The 24,607-nt window shown below is 44.6% G+C and overlaps 1 protein-coding gene across 1 annotated transcript in view; it reads left to right on the top strand.

The window, feature by feature from the left end:
- Bms1 (BMS1 ribosome biogenesis factor) overlaps positions 1 to 15,429 on the top strand; it is a 38,645-nt gene extending 23,216 nt beyond the window's left edge. The window contains exons 12-22 of the mRNA XM_051155176.1: positions 111 to 192; positions 2,682 to 2,755; positions 3,277 to 3,453; positions 6,977 to 7,165; positions 7,241 to 7,421; positions 7,599 to 7,657; positions 8,699 to 8,821; positions 9,939 to 10,086; positions 10,484 to 10,659; positions 14,525 to 14,686; positions 15,126 to 15,429. Coding sequence (XP_051011133.1) covers positions 111 to 192; positions 2,682 to 2,755; positions 3,277 to 3,453; positions 6,977 to 7,165; positions 7,241 to 7,421; positions 7,599 to 7,657; positions 8,699 to 8,821; positions 9,939 to 10,086; positions 10,484 to 10,659; positions 14,525 to 14,686; positions 15,126 to 15,350 — 1,596 coding nt within the window. The 3' untranslated portion in view covers positions 15,351 to 15,429. The remainder of the gene's footprint in view (positions 1 to 110; positions 193 to 2,681; positions 2,756 to 3,276; positions 3,454 to 6,976; positions 7,166 to 7,240; positions 7,422 to 7,598; positions 7,658 to 8,698; positions 8,822 to 9,938; positions 10,087 to 10,483; positions 10,660 to 14,524; positions 14,687 to 15,125) is intronic.
- Positions 15,430 to 24,607: the final 9,178 nt, after the last annotated feature.

Raw genomic sequence — 24,607 nt, 5'->3', positions numbered from 1 at the left:
CCAGCTTGAGGCATCCTGAGAAGTATTTAGAGGCAAATTGTTGTCTGTTGTTGTTTCTCAAAAACAGTTGTTTTGTGTAAGTGAACTAAGTGTCAGTTTCTCTGTGTAAGGTTATGAACAGTATCAGAGACTGCTTTGTGACTGGAAAGTGGGAAGACGATAAGGATGCAGCCAAGATCCTAGCAGAAGATGGTGAGTAGGGCTGCATATTTTCTTTGTGTGTTTGAGTGTGCACATGCCTCTGGAAGCAAGGCCAGACAGCATTAGGTACCATTTCTCTCCTGGTGTTCCTCAGGCACTGCCTACCATTCATTCATTCATTCATTCATTCATCCTTTTTTAGGCCTGAACTCACTGAGTATGATCGTCTGGCTGCCCAGCACTGCCCGGGGAACCCCTCCCTCACTGGGGCCGCAAGCCTTTTGTTTACGTGGATTCTAGGGGGAGAACAAGCACTGTGCCAACAGCCGTTCTCCTACCCTTCGCAGTTTCTTTACTATCTCACAGTCAGGTTGAAAATCGGTCAGTTGTGAATGCTCGGGGAATTGACAGATAATACCCTCTTTTCTCCGCTTGGCTATTTGCCTATTTGCTATATCAGGACTTTAAAGGAAATTTAAAAACCTATAGATTTTGTTATAAATAGAAATTGTGTTTGTGGGAGGGGGTTGTCCTCTACATTTTGGTTTAGGGAAGGTAATGGTCATGGGGAATCTGAAGTAAAAGGTAATTCCTTATGCAGGAGAGCGAAAAGGTGCACATGACACTAAGTCCCACTGCACATAAGCAGCCTCTTCACACTGTAACAGTTCTCCTCCTGCTCATCTACAACTGTGCAATTGAAGTTTACTTGTTAACTGCGGGTCCCCTGCTGTGATAACACACTTTGACCAAACACAGCTTGAGGAGGAAAGGGGTCTTTCAGCTTGTGGCTCATCATCCAGGGAAGCCAAGGAGGAACTCAGGTCAGGAAGCCGGGCACAGGAGCTAGCACAGAGGCCATGGAGGAGTGCTGCTTACCAGCCTGGGCATCTTCCTCATTGGAGCACCCAGGATCGCTTGCCTAGAGGTGCCACCCACAGTGAGTTGCATTGTCCCGCAACAGTCATTAGTCCAGGAAATGCTCCATGGGCCAATCCAGTGGGGGCATTTTCTCAATTGAGGTTTCTTCCCTTTTTTAAAAAAATGGCAAGCTGACATAAAACTAGCCAGGATATGTGTAATTACACTTTTAAAATGTGTCATTAGTTTGCTTGAATTATTTTGCTTTTATTTTCTAGATACTATACCTCTTAAGTAGCTTTGTACTTTGTCCATGTTACAGAGTACTCTTATATAGATAATTCAAGGCTATCCTGGGCAACTCGGTAGACCCTGCTTCATAATGGAAAAGACCTAGAATGCATCTTACTAATAGAGTAACATATGCCAGGTTTCTTTCCAGCAATAAGCGCGCACACACGCGCGCGCGCGCGCGCGCGCACATACACACACACACACACACACACACACGGGGGGGGGGGCGGCGGGGGGACACGCAGTATTTTCAGATAGCTCTTGAATTGTCTTGTGTGGTTCACAATCACTCTGCCCGTCAATAGGGTGACTTAGTATCTATCTTACTGCTTTCATTTAGCATTGAGTACTGTTACATAAACTTTTGGCTGAGATTTAGGTTTTGTTTAATTTTTTTGCAAACCTTTTTATTTTACACGTGTAAATGTCTTGTCTGCATGTCTGTATATACACTGTGTGGGCACTAGGTGCCCCTGAGGGCCAGAAGAGGGTTCAGAACTGCACTGGAACTAGTGTTATAGAATGCTATTATGAGAGGGTGGCTGATGGTGTTCCTCCTCACGCTCCCTGCTAACACAGTGAAGCTCCTGCGTGGCCAGCCTGTGGGTGGAGAGCAGACTCCGCCTGCAGGAGTTGGTGTGTTCTGGGAATTGAGCTCAGGTCCTCAGACTTGCCAGCAAGCTCCTCTACTTACCGAGCCATGTCATTAGCCCTGTTATATTATATTTATTTGTTTTTGTGTATAAATTTTCAACACAGTTCTAGTTTTATGCTTATATTTTTATAGCTTTTATTACAAGTAGAAGCTTATCTGTTATGTGAGTAAATGTCACCCTTTCAAAGGCATTTTTAACTGGTCTATTTTAAGAGGACAGCCTGTAATTGAACCCAGAGCTCTAAAAATGAACAAGTAGATGAATTATTGAGCTCTTCCTATGAGCTCAGCATTTTTTTTTGAGCCCCAATTTTGTTCTAGGTCCTATGCTTACATACTCTTAGCATCCCCCAAGGCCCAGTACCTGGTGTGTTGTGTTGCCTTCTTTCAGACACTTGAAGTGGGCTGCTGTCAGGCTGTGTCTCTTCACTTACTCTCTGAAGTGGTGGGTTGCAGTTGGACCTCTAAGGCTGCATTGTGTCTCACACAGTGTTCATTACTTAAATGTCAAAGATGGCCCTTAGCTAAGTGAGGTTTCAAGTCTTGGGTCCATTTACTTTTCTTAGCAAATAATGAAATACTTTTTAAAAGCTCTGCAAGTTTAAGACTCTTGGCACATATAGTGATGAAAACAGCAGAGAGGAAGTTTGGAATTCAGAGCAGAGCCCTGGTTGGTTAGGGCTGGGCGGTGCTGGTGTCCCAGAACAAACATGTAAGTGCTTTTTTTCAGACGAGCTCTATGGTGACTTTGAAGACCTAGAAACAGGGGACGTGCACAAGGGAAAACCGGGCCCAGATACTCAGGTATGGCTGTGATGTCACCTGCCAGCTTGATGTAATCAGTGTGTCCTGAGAGAGATCTGCTTTGGGAAACGTAGATCTTGACTTTCCTGTCAGATGGATAGAGACCTTCCTAAAGATGGACGGTTCCTTTGTACAGCTTACAGATGATACCCACCACCTCTCCCTCCGTGCTGTGGTCACTTACAAGTTCATGCCTTTATTTGTCTTTGTTTTGCCTTCATCCAATGATAAAATTTTAAAGTGTCATAAAAAAATTCCTTCTTCCTGATAATGCTTTGAACAGTGTCTTGGAGCATCTAGCTGGAGACACTGCTGTTTCATGCATGTTGGCACAGCCAGATGAAGAAGTGGCAGTGGGTACAATGCTGTCAGCTGTCTCCTGGAGCAGTACCAAAGTTTGTTTGTTTATGGTGATCATAACAAAGGATTGTGTAGCTCAAACATTGTATAAAAATCTGCTTTGTTTGTTTAAAGAAAGTTTTCCATAAGCGTCTCAATACTTTTTATTCTGGAAATTTTAGGTTGAAGATACAGAAGAAGAAGTTAAGGAAGAAACTGGCCCAAGTGAGGAGGAAAGCGCCAAGAAGAAGCACCTGGATAAGAAGAGGAAGCTGAAGGAGCTGTTTGACGCTGCGCATGACGAAGGGGAAAGCACGTACTTTGATGACCTGAAGGGTGAAATGCACAGACAAGCGCAGGTAAGGAAGCAGGGCTTGGCCGCCTGCCAAGGCAGCGCCGCCTGCTCACCCTGTTTTCCTTGGCTCCTGTGAGAGGGTTCTTCAGACCTCACTTGCCTTTTCTGTCTCCCCGGGAAAGTATCAGCACCACTTTCCTACTGAGCTCCTCATGCTCAGGAAGCAGTAATGACTGAAACAGGACAGGAAGACAGGAAGTTAAAGGAATATGGGAAGAACAGGACGTCATCCTGGGGTCTAGTGTACATTTTGTAGTGAGAGTCAAGAAACAGTGACGCAGTTGATACAATCAGAACTGCCAGTACCTCAAGAATGTTAACAAACCAAACAACCTCAAGCTATGCTTATTTCAGGCCATAATATTTGTGGCCTTGAGTGTAAATGTGTTAGCACTCCACTCTGAACTCATTTCTAAATCTAAACAGTGCATCACATTAAAACTATCTTACAATTTCATTTACTAAGGAAAAATTTGTGTGTGTGCGTGTGCGCACAGGTGCGTGAATGAGTGCATCTGTGGGCACAGTTGGAAGAGGACATCTATCACATTACCTCTGCCATGGTCCTCTGAGACAGGCTCTTCCTAAGCCCTGCTGAAGCTCTGCTGGCAGCCCTGAAGCCCAGCATCCCTCCCATGTCTGCCCTGTGCAGAGCTGAGACTGTAGGCATGCATGGCCCTGCTGGACTTCTGTGTGTTGTTCTGGGGTCCAAACTGAGGTCCTTGTGTCTGCACAGCAAGCACTCTTACTGTGCCATCTCCCAAGCCCACAGAAGAAGGTTCTTTAAGCTGAGTAAGTGAGCCAGCTAGTATATATTTTCACTTAAATAAACTTTATTTGGTAAATTATATTCTTTGGGAAAAAATGTAACTTACAAAGATGCAGAAAGTTCTCTGCCATTATAAAGACACCTAAATATGACTCATTCTTAAGATGTCCACACCCCTGAGTTGTGGCTGGAGACTGTCTCTCTTATCTAAATAGCTAATAAACTCAGTAACTTAATCTCTTTCTAATTGCCCTGAAGTAATTTGCTTTGGCATAGTTAAGGCTCTGGCTCACCGACGTGGAGGCCCCTTAAAAGGAAAGGCTACGTGTAGTGGTGCCAAACAGCATCTCTTGGCACTAACACATCCATTTGATCCAGTAGGAGCGTAAGTTCAAATTCTCATCACTTCTTACTGCTTTGAGGGAGGAGCTGATTGGTGGCCTGTGTGGCTTATGTGCGCAAAGTTCTTTCTAGGAGAGTTTTTGACACATCTTGGTTGGTGTTCAGAAGGGGATTACACGTGACGTCAGATGCAGATTGGAGAGGAATATGTGTAGGAGGGGGTGGGGGACTCCTGCCTCAGGCCGTCTGTGGTAGTGATTTCACCCAGAAGCAGATACAAAGCTGCACACAGATTTCATGGAGAGTGAGTTGCACGTTGTCGGTGGAAACACTGAGAACTCACTTGAACTTGAAAATGTGGTTGGCAAACTCTGCTCAGTCTAGACCTCCATCTAATCAGAGAAGTGCTCTGCTCACTTCAGCGCGTACTAGATTGGAAAGCTAGCTGTTAGCATAGTTGCGCTGTGAAGGACACAGAGACTTCCATTAATTACATTAATTAATGTTTATGAAAGCCTAGGCAGTATAGCTGGACAGATTCAGCTAGCTCATACAGATTAACTCCAACTATTCCTGGCCTACGTCCCCATGTTTCCCGTTACCTGTCACTCCGTCCTGGCACCTTTTCCTTTCACGTCCATGTCATGATGGCGAGATTCTATTGCACCTGATTTTTCCCACAGAGACCAGTTCTCTCTGCCCGGAAGTCCTGCCCTTCCTCTCACTCCTTAGATATTGGCCATCAGCTCTTTATTAAGCCAGTCAGAGAGTGAGGAAGGTATATGTTTACAAAATACTGAAGCAGGTGATGAGCCATAAAAATAACAATACCAAAATCCAGCCAGTTCAGAAATCAACATTAGAATAATGCAAAGATAGCCTTTACACAGTGCACAAAAAAGACTTTCCCAACACATTACTTAGTGGCCGCCAGTCTGTACTGACTTTGACAGTAGTGACTAAAAATACAGAGATAATCTTTGTAGTTTGTATTTCAAGCCATTTATAATTTAAAATCTTGTGGGCCTCTGTGCAGCTCTTCGTGTTTTCTTTCTTCTAAGTGACAGGCCTATGGAAGGTTTGCAGGAGAAGGAGTACTTACGGTCACTCCTTTTTGAAAGGATGCAGGGGTTATGGTGTACCCCTCAGCTGGGCTGGAGATGGCAGTTCAGGTGAGGTCTAGATGTAAGTTTTTCAAAAGATGTCTCAGGTTTTCTGGTGAACTCAGTGTAGGGGTAGAGAGTGAAGGCTCTCCCGGGCAGCTCCTGAAAGCCTGGGTTCTTACAGTAGGGTAGGTTGGCACGGCTTTGTTTGAGCTGGTTAGGTTAGTGATGATGCTGAGTGTTAAGGAGCCTCAGGCTCCTTCAAGCCATACAGTAGCTTGGGAGGTTAGCACAGAGGGAGAAAGGACTGTGGATGGGAGTGGAGGTGGGGTGTAAGCCTGGGAGTGGCCAGGAGACAGAAATGCCAGAGATAGGTGTGCTAGAAGCCAGGAGGATATTACTTCAGATCTAGTAGCGATCCTAGGGAAGGACATGACTACTGGATAAGGCACAGCAAAGGTCTGCGGTGACCGACAGACGCTTTCATGCAGCAGTCAGTGAGAGCGGCTGCAGAGCAGCAGCTAATGGTCAGGAGACTGACTCAAGAAGGTTTTGAAAAGATGAGAAAAGTAACAGAAGAAAGACCTTTTGGGAGGCAGGAACTTGGCATTCAGTAGAGGTGTGGTAAATTTGAGCATGCCTCCTGTGCTGCCCAGCACCACTGCCGCTTTGCACGCACAGCGCAGCTGAAGACTGTAAGGTTAAATGTTATTTAATCTTAATCTATGCCTAGCATGGTGGTGTACAACTGTAATTCATGCACTCAGGAACTGAGACAGGAAAATTGGACACTCAAGGCTAGCTTGGACTACATAAATCTGCTGTCCAAAAAAAATTTTTTTTTACCAAATAGTTACTTGTCCTTAGCCCACAGTGCAGAGCTATAATAAAAGGCATGTGTGGGTATGAACACCAGAACACAGCCCACTGGAGGCGGAAACAGCCAACAGCTAAGAGTGTGGATAAGGGAGGATGTCCTGGCTAGTCTAAGACTGATGATAAGCAGAGATGTGTAAAGTGATTGGTGGAGAGTCGGGAGTGTTAGGGTATAGCCCGGGTACCACTGCTGGGCAGCATTCAGGGATCTCTTTGGAGTTAGTTAGTGGCTGTGACTTGGAGCAACAAGAAACACAGTTGGCACATGTCTTAAAGCATAGGGTGAAGTAGATAGAGCTTTTTTTTTTTTTTTTTTTCAAACAGTAAAACCTAAATTGTTGTTTGTATTTTTAAAAAATTAATTTTAATGTTGATTAAGAATACTGGCATTGTGGGTTTATTGTGCTTCTGTTTTTGTCCCTTTGTCTCTTCTGTAGCTTAACCAGGCTGAATTTGAAGATCAAGAAGATGAAACCAGAGTTCAGTATGAGGGTTTTCGGCCTGGAATGTATGTCCGAATTGAGATCGAAAACATCCCCTGTGAATTCGTGCAGAACTTTGACCCACACTACCCAATTATTCTGGGTGGTCTGGGCAATAGTGAGGGCACAGTGGGATATGTGCAGGTAGGTGCCCTTTGCCACATGCTTGGAGACAGGACATATGGTGTACACTGTCTTACTGAATGTTTATATCTCCAGATGCGCCTCAAGAAACATCGTTGGTATAAGAAAATCCTCAAGTCTCGAGACCCAATTATTTTTTCTGTAGGATGGAGGAGGTTTCAGACCATCCCACTGTATTATATTGAGGACCACAATGGGAGACAAAGGCTTCTAAAATACACCCCACAGCACATGCATTGCGGAGCAACTTTTTGGGGTAAACTATGGCCATAATAATTAACTTATAAGAGCAGTTTATACTACTTAAGCTATATCATTATGATTTTGTTCTTTTTCTATCATGAAGCCTCATCTTAAAAGATTTGGTTTTTTGAGAAAAGGAATTGGCGTGAAATATATGATTTACTATTTTTTCTTTCCTGTTTTCTTTAAGGGCCTATCACCCCACAAGGAACTGGATTTTTGGCGATACAGTCTGTCAGTGGTGTAATGGTAAGTATCAGAGATGCATGCTTCACCAGTTATGCAAATGCACTAGGGAATAGGAGCTGTGTTCATGAAGCTAAGTTGAAAACCAACTATTTTGAACATGTAGTACTTAGTAAGTTTCTCCTTGCTTTGTGTCTTCCTGCATCTCTCGCTCTCTGTCTCTCTCGCTCTCTGTCTCTCTCTCTCTCTCTCTCTCTCTCTCTCTCTCTCTCTCTCGCACTCTCTCTCTCTTTCGCTCTATCTTGCTCTCGATGTGTAGCCCAGGCTGGCTGAGAACTCACAATCTTTTACAATTTTCCTGCCTCCACTATCTGAATTCAGGATTTCTGTTGTACATTGCCCTGCACACCTTTAATCCCAGCACTCGGGAGGCAAGGCAGGCAGATCGCTGTGAGTTTGAGGCCAGCCTGGTCTACAAAGTGAGTCTAGGACAGCCAAGGATACACAGAGAAACCCTGTCTCAGCAAACAAATTGAAGCAGTGTTTACTGGATAGTCAGCATTGTGCTGCATTCTGTTGATCCGTCATAACCCTCTAGATACGGTGCTGCCCCTTAGTTGTGCTGTGTGGACTAAGTATCCTCACAGCTGTCTTTGGCTGCGCAGAACAAGCTTCATTTATTGGCTCTACCTAACATGAGACTCTCCCTTTTAAATGTTGTGACTGAATTTGCCTTTTCCTTTGTTCTGAACTGATCATTGTTGTGGAACTGTTACCACAAAATCACTCTCAGGAGAGTGTTCAAGTCAGCAGCAGTGGCTTAGCACACTTACAGTCCTGGTTGACAGCCAGCCAGGTGGAGGCAGGGAGGTGAGAGTCCTAGGGCGTCCTCTGCCACATAGCTGGTGAGTCTGGGCTACACTAAACCCTTTCTTAAGTAAAAGTACTTCAAAAGTACAAGTAAGTACCGAGTAGGAAAATAAATGAATTCTGTCTTTTGTAGTTAGCTATAAGCAAAAAGAATTTTGCCATTATTACAACATTACAGAGAATTATAATTTTTCTTCTCCTGTTCTATTTTCAAATTTTGGTGGTTCCCTTTAGCCTGAATTTCGGATCGCTGCCACTGGAGTTGTCCTTGACCTGGATAAATCCATAAAAATTGTGAAGAAATTAAAGCTAACTGGTTTTCCTTTTAAAATATTCAAGAATACTTCATTTATTAAGGTGTGTATATCCATATATTCATGTTATTAATATATATATTGTTTTTAAAAACGTAGAAGACCCTTAATTTACCTGAAATGTTTAGAGGTAGCAGTATTTCCTTTTCAGGTTTTGAAATATTTTTGTTTGTACTGGCTGTCCTTGAGGACCCGTTCATCTGCGTGTCATTGACCCCCTATCCACAGCATAAGGCCCTGTGACACAGTCTCCCAAGGGTGCATAGGAGTCACCAAACGGGGCTAGATAGCAGATTTACTTTACTTCTAAAGTATGGGTTTAAAGTTTTTAGAAAAGTATTTGAGATCTTGACACTTGATCTTTTTGTTTTCTTTATATTGATTTGCCCTGTACTTAAAGTCAGAGAATCTCAGTAAGTGCAGCTGTGACTTCTCCATGAGGCTGTCCCAGAGCCTGCACAGACTCATCCACTGGTCTTTCTTATTACTTTAAAAATATGTTAGTAAGGAACAAATTCTAAATTTGTCTAATTGTTCAGTAAAAAATAGACAAATCAGTTTGCAGCAAACATCAAGATTTCAGCAGACTACACACTCAACTTCAGTCTTTAGAGAGGGTAGATTGAAAGTTTATTTGGGATAGGCGTCTCCATTAAAGATACAGAGGTAAGGGCTGGAGAAATGGCTCAGAGGTTAAGACTACACTTCCAGAGGTCCTGACTTCAATTCCCAGCAACCACATGGTGGCTCACAACCATCTCTAATGTGATATGATGCTCTCTTCTGACCTTCAGGTGTACTTGCAGGCAGAGCACTATATATATAATTTAAAAAAAAAAAAAAAAAAAAGAACTCAGTGATAGGGTGCTAAAGCTGAGAGTTTCATTCTCAGCATACAAAAAAAAAAAACAGAAGATGCCACGGCTGTCTGCCTAGGCTAGTTCACACCTACAAATGCCTCTTTGCTCTTGTAGAGAGACCAATAATGAGCATGCTGATGACTCATAGTAAGGTTTTGAATGCTATTTCAGTGAAAATAAAGTTGAGTAGTTTACTTTTTGATGTTAGTAGTTTCACTTTTAGTGAATTGGTTTTTGTTTTTTAACCAATGCTGTAGTGGTAATGTATGCATGTGAGTGTTTTCACTTTGTTGCCTGCAGGGAATGTTTAATTCTGCCTTGGAAGTAGCCAAATTTGAAGGTGCTGTCATTCGAACTGTCAGTGGGATAAGAGGGCAGATCAAGAAGGCACTCCGGGCCCCAGAAGGAGCATTCCGTGCTAGCTTTGAGGACAAGTTGCTAATGAGTGGTAAGAATCCTTGGCAGTGTGTTCAGGACACTGTGTTACCATTCATTATTGAGTCTAGCTGCTGTTGGGTAGAGTGGGTCAGAAGGCCGGCCGGCTCCAGCTCTGTCCAGTTGGCGTATCCTCTAAGTAGCTGGTTCACACTGTGTTTGTACCTGTTGGGCTCACACCCAGATCTTTGTGATGGTAACAGTAGTTTAATTGATTGGGTTCTACTTCCAGTGCTGTGTAACCAGGTAGGGGGGACTAGGCTGATGCCAGGTGTGCACATGTGTGTGTAGAGGGCCTGGGCTGATGTGGGGTGTGCACATGTGTGTGAAAAGGGGCTGGGCAGATTTGGGGTGTGCACATCTGTGTGTATTGCTTGAGATGGATTTACGTCTTTTGAAACCTCTTCTAGATATTGTTTTCATGCGAACTTGGTATCCTGTCTCCATTCCGGCCTTCTATAATCCAGTCACATCTTTGTTGAAGCCAGTGGGTGAGAAAGACACCTGGTCAGGAATGCGGACAACGCACCAGCTGAGGCTTGCCCATGGTATCAAATTAAAGCCAAACAAGGATTCTTTGTATAAGGTAAAGGTCACATGTCTGTGTTTCTAGACAGTATCACCCAGGTGCTTTATTTGTAATAATATTAGTTTTTGTGGTGCTAGGGATCGAACCCAGTGCTTTGCATATGCTAAGCAAGTGCTCTGCCTCTGAGCCAGCCCACCACTCCTTCCATATCTTACTTTATGACTTGAATTTCCAAGTATAGTCTGGTGCTAAATTTGATTTGAAAAATTGTATGTTTGTTTGCTGTTTGGGGGAAGAACACAGACAAATGGGCCAGTGGTTTTTCTCAGAATTGGAAATGAATTAAAACATTGTGTGAAATGGTAGTGTTATGTTTGAGGATACTAACGACATTGTGAGACACATATGGATTTGGTAAGGTGACTACATGTGTGCGCGAAGCCAATGAACATTTCTGCCAGTTCACTCCATCTTGCTCAAAAGTCTACAAAAATCCCAAACACAAAACATTTATGTAAACCATGGTTCTCGTGTGTATCAGGTGTATCAGGTCTCTCCTGTGTACTGTCACACTCATCCTGCATTTCTGCTATTTGTATCTTTTGACCTCCATCTTCCTGTTTCTCAGTGCTCACTTTTGTTTTCTTTGGAGAAATGTTTGTTCAGGGGCTTTGGTGTGTGTGTGTGTGTGTGTGTGTGTGTGTGTGTGTGTGTGTGTGAGAGAGAGAGAGAGAGAGAGAGAGAGAGAGAGAGAGAGAGAGAGAGAGAGATTTGCTTGTGAGAGTCCTTTTAAAGTGTTGGTCACTAACCCCTGTTACAGGTAGGCAGCTCACAACTTTTTTCCTGTTTAGCATTTGCCTTTGCATTTCGTTGATTGGTCTGTTAGTGCAGAAGCTTTTTACTTTAATGTGATCTCTCCTGGGATTTTGGTTTGGTGTGATATCTGCCACTGCGGTGGTAAGTTTTAACTGTCAGCTTGGCACAGTCTCAGGACCACCTGGGAAGAAAGTCCCTGTGAAGAGCTGCCTGGGCAGGTTGGCCTGCAGGGCTTGTCTGGACTGTGTCGAGTGAGGTTGGGAGACCTGTCCCTGTGAGTCTCCCCTCCATGCACAGAGACTGGAGTGGGTAGGATGGAAGAGCCAGCAGAACGCTGTGCTGCGTTCCTTTGCTCTCTGCTTTTGACTGGTGCTGGCTCTTTGAAGTTCCTGCCACCTTGCCATCTCCCCAGTAATTGTGAGCCAAGTCACAGTGACAGGGAACACAACCAGTCACATTAATTGACTTGCATCTGTTTGATTTTCCTTCCATTCTAGGGATAAGTCTTACATGTAGTAAATTCTTTTTAGTTTTGAATTCCATTTTCTGTAATACTTTTGAGAATTCACATCAACATCCATCATAGGTGTTGTCCTTGGATTTCTGTTCTTGCTCTCGTGAAGAGATCTGCGGTAAGCTTGAGCATAAGTGCCTCTGTACCTTGGTGTCATTGTTTGAGTACGTCCACGAGTGGTACAGCTGGGTCATACAGACGGAAGACCTCTATTTTTTAAGTTTTGGGGAAAATTCCACACAGATTTCCATAATGGCTGAACAGTTTACACTCCGTCATCAGTAAATCTTCCTCTTTGTACACACGGTCTCCATCATTGTTGTCATTTGTCATCTTGATGATGCATTCTGAGTGGGGTGATATGGAATTTGTATTTCCCAGATGGCTAAAGATGTTGAACAGTTTTAAAAGTAATTTATTAGCCATTGTTATTTCTTCTTTTAGGAAGTCTGTATTCAGCTTGTTTACATTGAGGGGGAGGTGTTGTTGGCTTTCTTGTTTAGGTTTTGGTTTTTTTGTTGTTGTTTTTTGTTTTGTTTTGTTTGTTTGTTTGTTTGTTTTGAGTTCTTTATTCTATTAGTCATCTGCCTGTACAGATAGAAAAGATTTTCTTCCATTCTGTAGCCTGTCTTTTCTCTAGGTTGACAGTTTCCTTTGCATTTCATAAGGCCCCATTTGTCAGGTGCTGGTCTAGTTTCCTGAGTGACTTGCCTGTGCAGCCTGCTGCCTCCCTGAGGCTGCTTCAGAGTTTCAGGTCTTTGGTTAAAAGTTTTGCCATCATTTTATCTGTAGCACATGCATATATTTAAGTACATATGTGTGGGGTGCATATGTTTATTTACAATTATGTCGTCACAGTCAGCTGCACTTTTGTCATTCGTATTTTTGTCTTGTAACAGTTGTTTTCCTTAAAATTTTATTTTCTTATTTTTATGTGTATGGTGTTTGGCCTGCATGTATGCCTGTGCACCATGTGTGTGACTGGTGCCTGCAGAGGCCAGAAAAGGGCATTGGATTTCCTGGAACTGGAGTTAAAGGTGGCTGTAGTGTTGGGAACTGAACCTGGGTCTTTTGAAAGAACAGCAAGTGCTCTTATCCAGTGACCCATCATCTCTCCAGCCCTCTTGTAGTGGTTTTTGACTTACCTCTTCTCTCTAATGTAAGCAGATAAAGGATAATATGGTGCTGTAGACAGCTGTTCGGGATCAGGTGTTGGCACAGAATGTATTATGGCTTTAATACTCAGACCTTCTAAGAAATGGTATCCCAGTTAGTGTGAGGCTGCCAGTAATGAGGGGATATGGCGTAAACCGGAGGGTTTTTATTGTTTCCTATTTTTCAAATACCTTGTTCTTTGTGTAGGTTGTGGGTAATGGATCCAGAGCATATAAAGAGTGTTAGCTTTGTTAGTTTTGTGTTACTGTCGACATTGGATATATTCTTCTGTCCTTCACTGGTAACCTAGATGTCCTTGGCTCCAAACTGTGTCTCTGTTAGGCAGCAGATAATGGGATCTGGGTTTTTGTTTTGTTTTGTTGTTGTTTTTAACTCATTTAGCTACTCTGAGTGAATTAGGTAAAATTTATTTCTGCCATTTTATTAATTGCTTTTTAACTTCCTTTTTTTTTTTTTTTTAAACTCCAGGTTTCTTTCCTTTCCTGGGTACCTGGAATGCTCTAAAGTGAGACTGGTATAACATAGGTGGCAGGCTGCACATGCGCTCAGTTTCCCTGCCGGAGGCCTAGTGTGTCTGAAGTTGTCAGCAGGGTCCATTGTTCACTCGTTGCTGTGACCAATACCTGACCAGCAGCAGCTTAGGAAGGAAGGGTTGGGCTTTGCTCACGTTTAAGAAAGAGATGGAGTTCCTCAGCTGGGAAGGCATCGTGGCAGGACCACAGACTCTGTTCAGTGAAGCTCTGCTCCTTTCTGGAGAAGTTGTTTCTGAGTTCTCTAAACCTTCAACCAAGCCTTTGAGAGACACCATGGGTGATGTCTTTGTGAGAAAATAGAGACACCACAGAAATGCTCTTCACATGCTTGGTTGTGTCCGTTGGCTTGTCTCCTGCAGAACTGCTGTCTATCAGTAATGTGTGGAGTCTGTTGGAAGCTGGGATTCAGCGTGTAGAGTGTGCCCTGTGTGCTGGTTAGCTCTTACCCTGCCTTCCGTCCGTCAGAATCAGTTTTGGCTGCTGAGGAAGAGAAGTTGATAGTCAGATGAGGAGTGAGACTGTCCTTGTTCCATCCTGGATCCCAAAGACAAGACCCAGGGTCTCTACTGAGATGGACTTTGAATCTGATGTTCTGTTCTGCTGAAATCCATAGCTCCACTCTGTTCAAGTAGGCCCAGTTAATTTTCAGAAGACCTGTAAATGGAATGTGCGTGCTCTTTTGTTTTGCCTAGTGGTGTGCATGCCCGTGGACACTGTCCACATTGCATGGGCGACTAAATCCTGATTTCTGGTAGTCAGTAGATGATAGTGGGGCTGAGTTCATAGAAAAGTCCATCTATGAGAAGATGTTATATAATAGTTTTAAGTACATATAGGTTATACTTTAAATATGTCATAATTCTGTTTTATTTTTTCCTTTCAGCCAATCCTGAGACAAAAGAAACATTTTAATTCATTGCACATTCCAAAAGCCTTGCAGAAGGCTCTGCCATTTAAGAACAAGCCCAAGATCCAAGCAAAGGCAGGCAGAGTGCCCCGTGACAAACAGAGACCAGCCGTCATACGCGAACCTCATGAGAGGAAGGTACTATCCACAAGTGACTTATTTCTCATTGTATTTAATTATGAAAATAATACTTTCAGCAGCACACTTGTCATTTCTACTGTATTCTGAGTCTTCATTGGAAGAGCATAAGGGCCAGACTTACACAGGACCAGGGGCTGTTCAGCATCCTTGGCTAGTCATGTTTCACCTGTATTTGAGTAGGGAGTAACTCACGCCTGTCTGGGAAACCACTTAGCTAGTTCCGCACAGTGGTGAGTGTAGGTGGTTTTATCATAAAGGTAAAATAAAATGCATGCGTAACCTACATCCCCATGCAAGTTGTGATGTATTTTCACTACGTTAATTTCCACTTGAGATTGACTCTCATTTGATACCATGAGCCGGTGAGGTGAGGTCCTGACTGTGTAGGTGACAGGCAGCTCAGACTGGCTTGTGCTCACGGTTTCTGTCTTGTCAGGTCCTGGCTCTGCTAGATGCACTGAGTACAATACACAGTCATAAGATGAAAAAGGCCAAAGAGCAGAGGCACCTGCACAACAAGGAGCATGTGAAGATGAGGCAGAAGGAGGAGGAGGAGAAGCTGAGGCGGCAGAAGGACCTGAGGAAGAAGCTCTTCCGGATCCAGGGTCAGAAGGAAAAACGAAGTCAGAAGTCCAGTCTGAGGGGAGCCGAGGACAGCTGAAGTTCTCCAGAGTGAAGGGGCCGTCTTGCAGAGCTGCGGCGTGCTGCCGTCTATGCTGTAACAAGTCAGGATGAGAGCCCACAGAAGCCGCACTGGGTCCAGCTGTGCCTTGAGGAGCTGTGGAGAGCCTGCTGGGGCGTGCGTGCTTGTTCACGGCGCCGTCCAGTGAGGCAGGGACCGAGCACACAGCGTGACTGAGGTTTTGTGAATGAACTCATCACTTCTCCCTGTTCGCTTCATTTTGTGCTATAAAAGTATTAAACTATTTTCCCATAACTTTAGCCCTGTGGTTTATTTGGGGGTGAATACATTACAGTTTGCTTCTATTAACTGCTTGCTCTACCATCTTCATGAGGTTCTCAGGAGTAAAAATATTAGATCAAGCTTTCTGGTTGTGTGAAGGGTGCATTGTTGTAGCTGTCTTTTCTTGCTTGTTTTGCTTGTTTGTTTTTTGGGTTTTGTTGTTGTTTGGTTGCTTGGTTTTTGTCTTGTCTGTTTACTGTGTTTACTTACTGTTTATACTGTTCCTAGTGGGTTTTTCATGTCTTATTTCATATATTTCATGGGTTAGTATAATAGTAGGTAACATAAGTGCTTTTGGTTTGGGTTTTGGTGTTTTTGAGACAGGGTTTCTCTGTGTAGTCCTCTGGAACTCACTCTGTAGATCAGGCTGGCCTCGAACTCAGAGATCCCCTGCTTCTGTGTCCTGAGAGCTTGGATTTCAAGGCGTGTGCCACCATGTTTGGCCTGAAGTAAATGCTTTGAAAATTAAACCAGGGGATTGTCGTCCTGGTTTAGGTGATCCACATATGTTAGACTTGACTAGCTAAATTGGTTCTTAATTTAAGTTAATTCAATAACAGCTGTGGGTATATGGTGACTACAGTGTATGATTGCATATTGGTGTGCAATCCTTAGAATCATGCAGTGTCAGCTCAGCTCAGTTTCCCCTACTGGCAACCGTTTTCAGGTATTACAGGACATTGATTTTACTCTGATTTGCTTCAGCTTTAATTGCACTTTGAATGTATCTGTGAAAAAATATGGAATACTTGATATCTGTGTCATCTTTGCACAGTGGCTGTGCTGCTCTGCATTGATCTAGTCTTAGTATATGCAGTGTGCTTCTGAGTATTACTGTTCTTAAAAAAATACATAGTATAGAAGAATAATGGATTTACTGATACTTTTTTCTGATTTTTTTATACATATATATAATGTGCTTGGATTGTAGTTTCCTGTTTATTACCTTCTTTTCAAACATTGGACAAAGAAAACTCCCATAGAACAGTGGTTCTCAACCTGTGGGTCACAACCTCTGGGGGTTGCATATTAGAAATCCTGCATATCACATATTCACATTACAATTTGAAACAGTAGAAAAATTACAGTTATGAAGTACCAACAAAATAATTTTATGGCGAGGGGTCATCACAACAGAAAGAACACATTAGGAAGGCTGAGAACCACTGCTAGAGGGACCTGATGGGTTTGCTACAGGCTCTGGGGAGTTGGCCTAGTGAGGAGACTATGAAAGTCTAAAACTTTGAATAGGTAAGTGCTTTATTTTTGCCCTTTGTCTCCAAGAATGGATGGGGCTGTGAGAATCCCTCTATGGAGCTCATGGACCACAGGCGCTGATAATACACCCAAACACTTCCTCTATTCTAGAGCAGTTAGGATGTCAGCGTCTGATATGCTAATAGGTTGGGAATTGGCATGTAATAAAACCATAAAAATTATAAAGTTAATTTCTCTGTGTTAGATAACATAATTGATAGGTTTTAAGATGTGTAACTACACTTAAAAAACACGAAGTACCCTATGCCAAATACCTGTTGCAATTAAATGGTATATAGGATGTCTCATGACAGCTGAAACAGTTTTAAGAGTGACAGTGTGTGCACAAACACTCCACAATAAATAAAAGTGACTCATAAAGCACACATTTAAAGCATTGCTCTATCCGAAGAAAAGGCAAATGAGGAGATTGTATATAAAGAGTATTTAGGACTGGTCTGGGTGGTCTGGGTGATCCAGTACAGCCCCACAATCCCAGCTACTTGGGAGGCTGAAGCAGGAGGATCACAGGTTCAAGGCCAGCCTAAGCAATTTAGACCTAGTTTCAAAAGTAAAAAGCGAAAATAGGGTGGAGGATATAACTCAGTGATACTTACCATGTACAAAGCTTAAAATAGCCCCTCATTACTGAGAAGAGTAAATGTAAACCCCTGATGTGAAAGAATCCTCAGTTACATTCTCCTTGTAGGATGTTTACTGGTTAGGTCCCAGCTGGCTTAGTAAAATGCGTGTGCACACACTGTCTGCAACCATGAAGTTGGCAGCTGTCTTAAGGAAGGTAGTGGGGATTAGCTCGTAGTGCAGGGAGTTGTTCAGTACAGTGAAACAGTGACATACTTACAAGGGCCTGTTTTTTGTTCTTGTTTGCTTTCAGTTTTAAAAGATATGCCTGACAAAATTATACTATTTTAATCATTTTTAATTCAGTGCCATTAACTATATGCACAGCATTTTGGCTGTCTTATGGTTCTCATTTGTTTATTTCTTAACATTTTCTTTGTGCCATGCCCACGTACGTACACGTGTGTGTGTGTGTGTGTGTGTGTGTGTGTGTGTGTGTGTGTGTGTGTGTGTGTGTGTGTGTAAGTCAGAGGACAACTTGTAGATATAGGTTCTCTTTCTACTATGTAGTTCCCAGGGATTGAACTAAGTCTTCGGGTTGCTGAGTCAGGTAGATGTTTGTGAAATTGTGAATAATTCACATCTTCTGCAAAGGCCAAACAGGAGGTACATGGGGGCCCAGCCACTGCCCCTGTTCTGAGGCCCCTAACATGTACTAAGCTCCATCATAATCTGCAGCATTGCTTTGTGCTGTGCCATGAGAAATTATGAGTTGGGTGTGCAGTGGGTGTGTTTGACCGCCTGGCAAGTTGTGGACCCTTTATGATGTGGTGTCTCACTGAAGGCCAGGGTCACAGAGAGTGGGCCTTGGGCTCACTGCGGCTCTCTGCTTCCTGAAGTGCCCCGATGTGGAAGCTTGCAAGACCACCATGCCGGTAGAAATAAAGACAGTATTAGTTTCAGAGAAGAACAGTTCTAATGGGAATTGCTTTGAGGCCATTTTGGCAAACAACCTACATGTGTTTTGCTATGCCCTAAAATCTTCCATTAGGCTGAACTAAAAAACGCTGAACTCAGTTGTTCAGTACAGGAAATTTCCAGCCGGCCTAACATTCAGACTGTAGCAAGTTAGGGACCACTGCATTTTCTCAGGTACACAGTGAGAGTCAACAGAAAGTCAGGAAGTAGGCTGCTTATAATTTGAAGGTGAAGGCAGGGCAGGTGGGGACCAAGTAGTTGTAATTGCTGAAGAGATTAGAGCCACAAAGGAGAAACCACAGACATTGCATTACAATAGAAAGATATCTTCAAGACAGACAGACACATTGTGATCTTAAGGGTTTGTAGTTACTTTACTAGTATTTTAAAACACCAGGACCAACTTAACAGAAGAAAGGGTTTATTTGGTTTGGGGTCCATGCAGGTGAAGTGGAGCTTATTAGGCAGCAGGCCCCAGGAGCAGCAGCTGAGAGAGAACCCACATCTCAAACTGCATACAGGCCTACCTACCGAGGACCAAGTATTCAGATGCTGGAGACATCGCATTCAAACCGCCAGAAAGGTAATTGTCAAAACTCATTTGAAAAGGATGCGCTGAAGCCTCAGTAGCTTTGGTCCTAGAGAGCTAGGGAACACTTTGAGTCAGCAGCAGGACTTGATGTCAACTGTGTGATGGCTGGTTTTAAACCCATGCATGAGGGGGTTAAAGAGTCCACAAAGACTCCAGAAAGCCAGGGTGTGAAGCAAGGCCAGATTCCCTGCCCGGAGCTCCCGTTTGGGCTGTGCATGAAGCTCTACCCTGAAGCCTGCGGTGCAGTGGAGATCCTAGGACAGTTCTCAGCCACTAGTGCTGGCTCCCAGCCATTAAAATTATTTTTGTTGCTGCTTCATAACTGTAATATTGCTACTGTTGTGAGTTATAAATATCTGATATACAGATGGTCTTAGGATGACCCCTGTGAAAGGGTCATTAGAGCCCCAAAGAGTTCACAACCCAGATTGAGAAATGCTGTCCTAGGATCCTGGAGATGCCAGACTCTTGGGATAATTGCCAAGGAAAGCTGAATGTACTTAGTGGGCAGAGAGGCCTCATGTGGTAAAGTTATAGAATCGGGGTAGGTGGGCCTACCCAGTCCTCTTGGAACCCAGGTGATACCACCAAGAGATGGAGGTTGTTGGTCTTGCAGAATTTTGGCGGGGGGGGGGTTGGTTTTTTTTGTTTTTTGTTTTGTTTTTGACCTGATCTTCCTATGCAACCTTATATTTTGGAGCTGGAATATCTACTCGATGCAATTATAACCACTGACTCAATCATTCTGAGTTAGGTCCCTAGTATAAGGAATTAATTATTCAATCTGTTCATTAGGGTTTAAGGTGTGCCTGCCTTTCTGGGCGTGGTCCTTTGTCCGGGAGACCTGGTGTTGTTGGAATGTTAGGTCTCAACGTAGGGAGATTTATGGTGTTGGTCACGGCATCTTGTCCCTCCATTGCAGCACTGGTAAGAAGCCTACCAAGTTGTTATTCCATCAAAGCAGAATTTTTATATGTAAATTCCATTGAGCAAATGAAAGTGCAACCTAATAATAAAACTAGAAGTTCCTACGTCAGAGCAACTTTGTACATGGAGAATCCTTTGAATGAGGGATCTCTTAGTCTCTCCCTCTTATGGTATGGTAAACTGAGACTTGGTAACTTATAAATAATGGAAATGTCTTTCTCTTAGGTCTGTAGATGGGGAATTCTAAGCACATTTGGGCTGAAGAAAGCTTGCCCTTGGCTTAATAGATGACATCATCAATTGCAGCACACTTACTTCATTCTGAGGGAGAAAAGCACCCTCCAATCTCATTTGTGAGCACAGGGCCTTGATTACGTCATTATTCACTTAGAGCCCTGACTAGTAATGCTATTGAGATGAGGCTAGGGTTCAATATATGAATTCCAAGAGTATACCAACATTCAGATCATAGAGAGCAAGTTCCAGAGGGGCCGATGGCCTGTTGCCAGGAAATGTGTATAGTGGAGGAACAGAAACACCTGTTGGGGAGCTACAGCACACTGACTGTGAGTTAACACTAATTCAAAAGATCCACAATGCCACTGTAGCCTGCCAGTCAAGTCAGGCCCCCGAAGGCTAAGTGGTCAGTGATTGTGAGCTCAGCTTTGGCCCCCAGCGAGGGAGCCGAGTGCTGGTTGTTTTCCTAGATCCAAACATGAAATTAGAACAGACAGCACCTGGGAACCTGCGGAGTTTCCACATTGGCTTGTCTTGTTTTAATCCTTGTAATTGATCTGACAAGAAGCAACTTGAAGGATTCCACTTAGGTATGGCAGGAGGGCACAGTCCATCACTGCTGGAAAGATGGTGGCAGGGACAAGGAATTAAACCCATTATTTCCTATCTCCCCCACACCCCCTCCCCCAGTCCCCTGAGGCAGGGTGTCTCTGTGTAGCCTTGGCTGTCCTCGAACTCAGAGATCCTCCTGCCTCCACCTCCTTGAGTCCTGGGATCACAGATGTGTGCCACCATGCCCTGCTCCCCCGGACCCCCAATCTTCTAAGACTTTCATACAGATCTTTAACACTCCGCACCCACAGTAAGACTTTCACACAAAGATTGCTACAGTCTACGGTTACATAGCTGCCCCCTCCCCCTTCGTGCTGTGTGTCCATTCTTCTCACACTGGCTGACTGCATTAGACAGAGGTCAAACCCCAATGGGGAAAAGAGTCACTACCTTTCATAGAATAAAAACCAAGTGCACTTCCTGGTTCTGTGCTGGCTCTCCTGATCACACCTCTTGGCCAAGACTAAAGTTTGCCTTGTCCAGACTCTTCAGTTGGAATAGTGGACAATTTCTTTACGACCCTGAACTTCTAACACCATCGACAAACACAGCTACCGAGTCACAGCTTCAGTTTCCCTGGCCCAGCTCATCGCTAGCTCCTGTCCACGGGGCTCTGGAGTGACTACTAGAATGGATGGAAGCTTTTGTTGTTGTTTGGTTTGGTTTTTCGAGACAGGGTTTCTCTATGTAATCCTAGCTGTCCTGGACTCACTCTGTAGACCAGGCTGGCCTCGAAATCACAAAGATCTGCCTGCTTCTGCCTCCTGAATGTTAGGATTAAAGGCGTGCGCCACCGCTGCTCAGCTTGGATGGAAGCTTTCTTAGAGGCTGTTCTTGCTAACATTTTAATCTGTTCTGATTAAATACTTTATAAGAATATTTGAAAAGGCAGCATGCTTTGATGTGATGGGGAAGGGGCGGGGCTTCGTCCATGCCAGCCAGTGTCTGCCAAGACCCAAACTGACTTTCTCTCCCTACTGTCCTGTCCTTGTCTGATCATATTTACCTTCTTCAGTGTTTCCAACCTTGCAGTTTAATGCCTCAGCCAACCCCTCACTTTTTTACTCTAAGACAGTGATAGTCTTAGTTAGGGTCTCTGTGATAAAACATCATGAGCAAAAAAACAACTTGGGGAGGAAAGGGAGTTTCGAGTTTTTTGTTTTGTTTTGCTTGTTTTGTTTTCATCTTATGGCTTGTAGTCCACCATCCAGGGAGGTCAGGCAGGAACTCACGGCAGGGACCTGGGGGCGGGAACTGCCCCTGGGGGCAGGGGGGCGTGGAGGAGTGATGCTTACATGACGACTTGCTCAGCCTGCTCTTAAATCCTCAGGATCACCTGCCCAGGGGTGGCACCGCATCCGTCCTTACGACAGACTTGTTTACTGTCTTAGTTAGGGTGTCTGTTGCTGTGATGAAACACCATGACCAAAAGGCAAGTTAGGGAGGAGAGGGTTTATTTGGGCTTAGACTTCCACATTGCTGTTCATTATTGAAGGAAGTCAGGGCAGGAACCTGGAGGCAGGAGCTGATGCAGAGGCCATGGGGGATGCTGCTTACTGGCTTGTTTCTCATGGCTTGCTCAGCTTGCTTTCTTATAGAACCCAGGACCACCAGCATAGAACCCAGGACCACCAGCCCGGGGATGGCCCCAGCACAAGGGGCTGGGCCCTCCCTAATCAATCACTAAGACAATGCATTAGAGCCAGCTCTTATGGTGACATTTCCTCAATGGTCCCTCCTTTCCTCTATCTCTAGTTTGTGTATCAAGGTGACATAAGATCAACCAGCACACCTGCAGACCGCTCTGAGAAACAAACTCCCTACAGAATCTATCTACTGCCCTGCATGCCGAGGGCCCGGCAAGTACCTGGCCAGCTCTAGGCCTGGAAGGGTAACCCAAGGGAGATGCCACCAGCTCTGTGTGGGTCTCTCATCTCAGAGAGCTTGGGCAGTTAACATAAAACTAGTCAGCACAGTGACACTTCTTGTGGTACCCGCAGGAAGGTAGGAAGTGAGCTAACTTTCTCCCCAGAGCCAAATCTAAGCGCTTTACCATCCTCCAGGAGCATTGTGACAGCTGCCCCTCCCTCCCTCCCTCTGCCTTGTCTCTGTCCCCTCAGTGACCTGCCACTGCCTTAGAGTCACTTCTACCTGGGACTTCTGTGCCCTGGCTCTGGCTGCTGAGTCTGTTTGTCCCCCTGGGGTGCCCATTCCTTTTCTTCTAACTTTATTTACATCTGCTAGTTGAAACATCATAGGGTTGGAAGGCTGATCTATAGAGGGTAACTTCTGTGCCTCTGCCGCAATGACCAGGCTACTGGGAGTGAAGCTGGTGGCTGTTCCCTCGGGTTCCCTTTTGGCCCTTGAGCTAGCCAAGGCACCTACCTGGGGCCCTTCTCATGCAGGGCAAGGATGCCAGGAATGCACTGAGGCGCCTCTATTTTCCTACCTATATAATAAGCAGAACCAGGGAGCCGCCTTGGCTCTGAAGTCTGTCTTTGTGACCGGAAGCAGTGTCGACTCCCTGTGTGAGCCACTGTATCTTCACTGGGTGTGACTGGGAGGGAAGGTGTGGAGTGTGTGTCCAGCTGCATGTGAGCACCTGCAAGTGAGCGCATCTGGATGCATTCAGGTGAGACCTGAATGCATCCAGACGCGCATCCAGCTGTACAGCTGTAAGAACACACGTGCTCACATGGTTAGTGCACTCAGAGGGCTTTCTTTCCCCTGGTTAGATCCTAGGGGATTAAGGGATGGACACCGAGTCCCTCTTCCTCGCACTACTCTGTGAGACTATCAGTGCTGCTGTGGTCAGAGAAGCTGCAAGCCTCTCATCAGAGCCTCTTTTTTGGGAGCTACAGCAGCGGCCACAAGGTGGCGCCATAGGCAAGCGCTGCAAGAGGAGGGCAAGCCTGCGGCGGGGGTGGGGGCGGGAGGGGGGTGGGTCAGTAGCGGCGGCGGGGGTGGGGGCGGGGGGAGCGGCTTCAGCATCAGATGTCCCCTCACACTGAAGGCTGATGGTTGCGGCCAGCCAGGGCTGCTGACCCAGGCATACAGTGAGCACTGACCACAGGAATAATCGCTAGACAGAACACTTAGGATTATTTAGGGTTTATTTCTCCCAGGGCTGACCGCAGAACGTGAGTTCGCTCATTTTATCTGGAACTTTGCATGTTTGTTTGTTGTTTAAGAAAGAAAGAAAAAAAAATGTATCATTTAAAATATCCAGTGTTGAGCTAAAAGTACAAAAGAGTTTAATTTTGCCAGTCAGTAGCTATGCAACTTTGGACACGTCTTTGAATCTATTACATATATTCTCTCATATAAACCAGTTTTTAGAATCAACGTAAATGAGTATGAATGGGTATAGTGAGCCTCTACGCGTGTGTTTGTATCTCTCTGCACGCGTGTGTATCTGAGTGTGAGTGTTCTGGTTAGCTATGTTAACTTGACATAAGCCTAAGTCGTTTGGAAAGAGGGACTCTCAATTGAGAAAACCCTCCCGGAAGATCTGCCTGTAGACAAGACTGTAATGTGTTTTCCAGATTAACCGTTGATGTGGGTTGGCCCAGCTTCCATAGGGACAGCGTGAGAAAGCCGCGAGGAGCAAGCCAGTAAGCAGCGGTCCTCCGCCTCCGTGGCTTCCACTGTAGCTCCTGCTTCCAGGTTCCCAGCATGGGCTTGCTGGAGGTCCTCCACCGGAAGTGTAAGCGAAGTAAACCCTTTCTTCCCCGCGTTGTTTTTGGTCGTGATGTTTTATCATAGCTAT

This window comes from Acomys russatus, chromosome 13, assembly GCF_903995435.1.
Source record: "Acomys russatus chromosome 13, mAcoRus1.1, whole genome shotgun sequence".
In the NCBI taxonomy this organism is placed as follows: Eukaryota; Metazoa; Chordata; class Mammalia; order Rodentia; family Muridae; genus Acomys; species Acomys russatus.
This window is presented reverse-complemented; position numbering and strand designations above follow the sequence as displayed.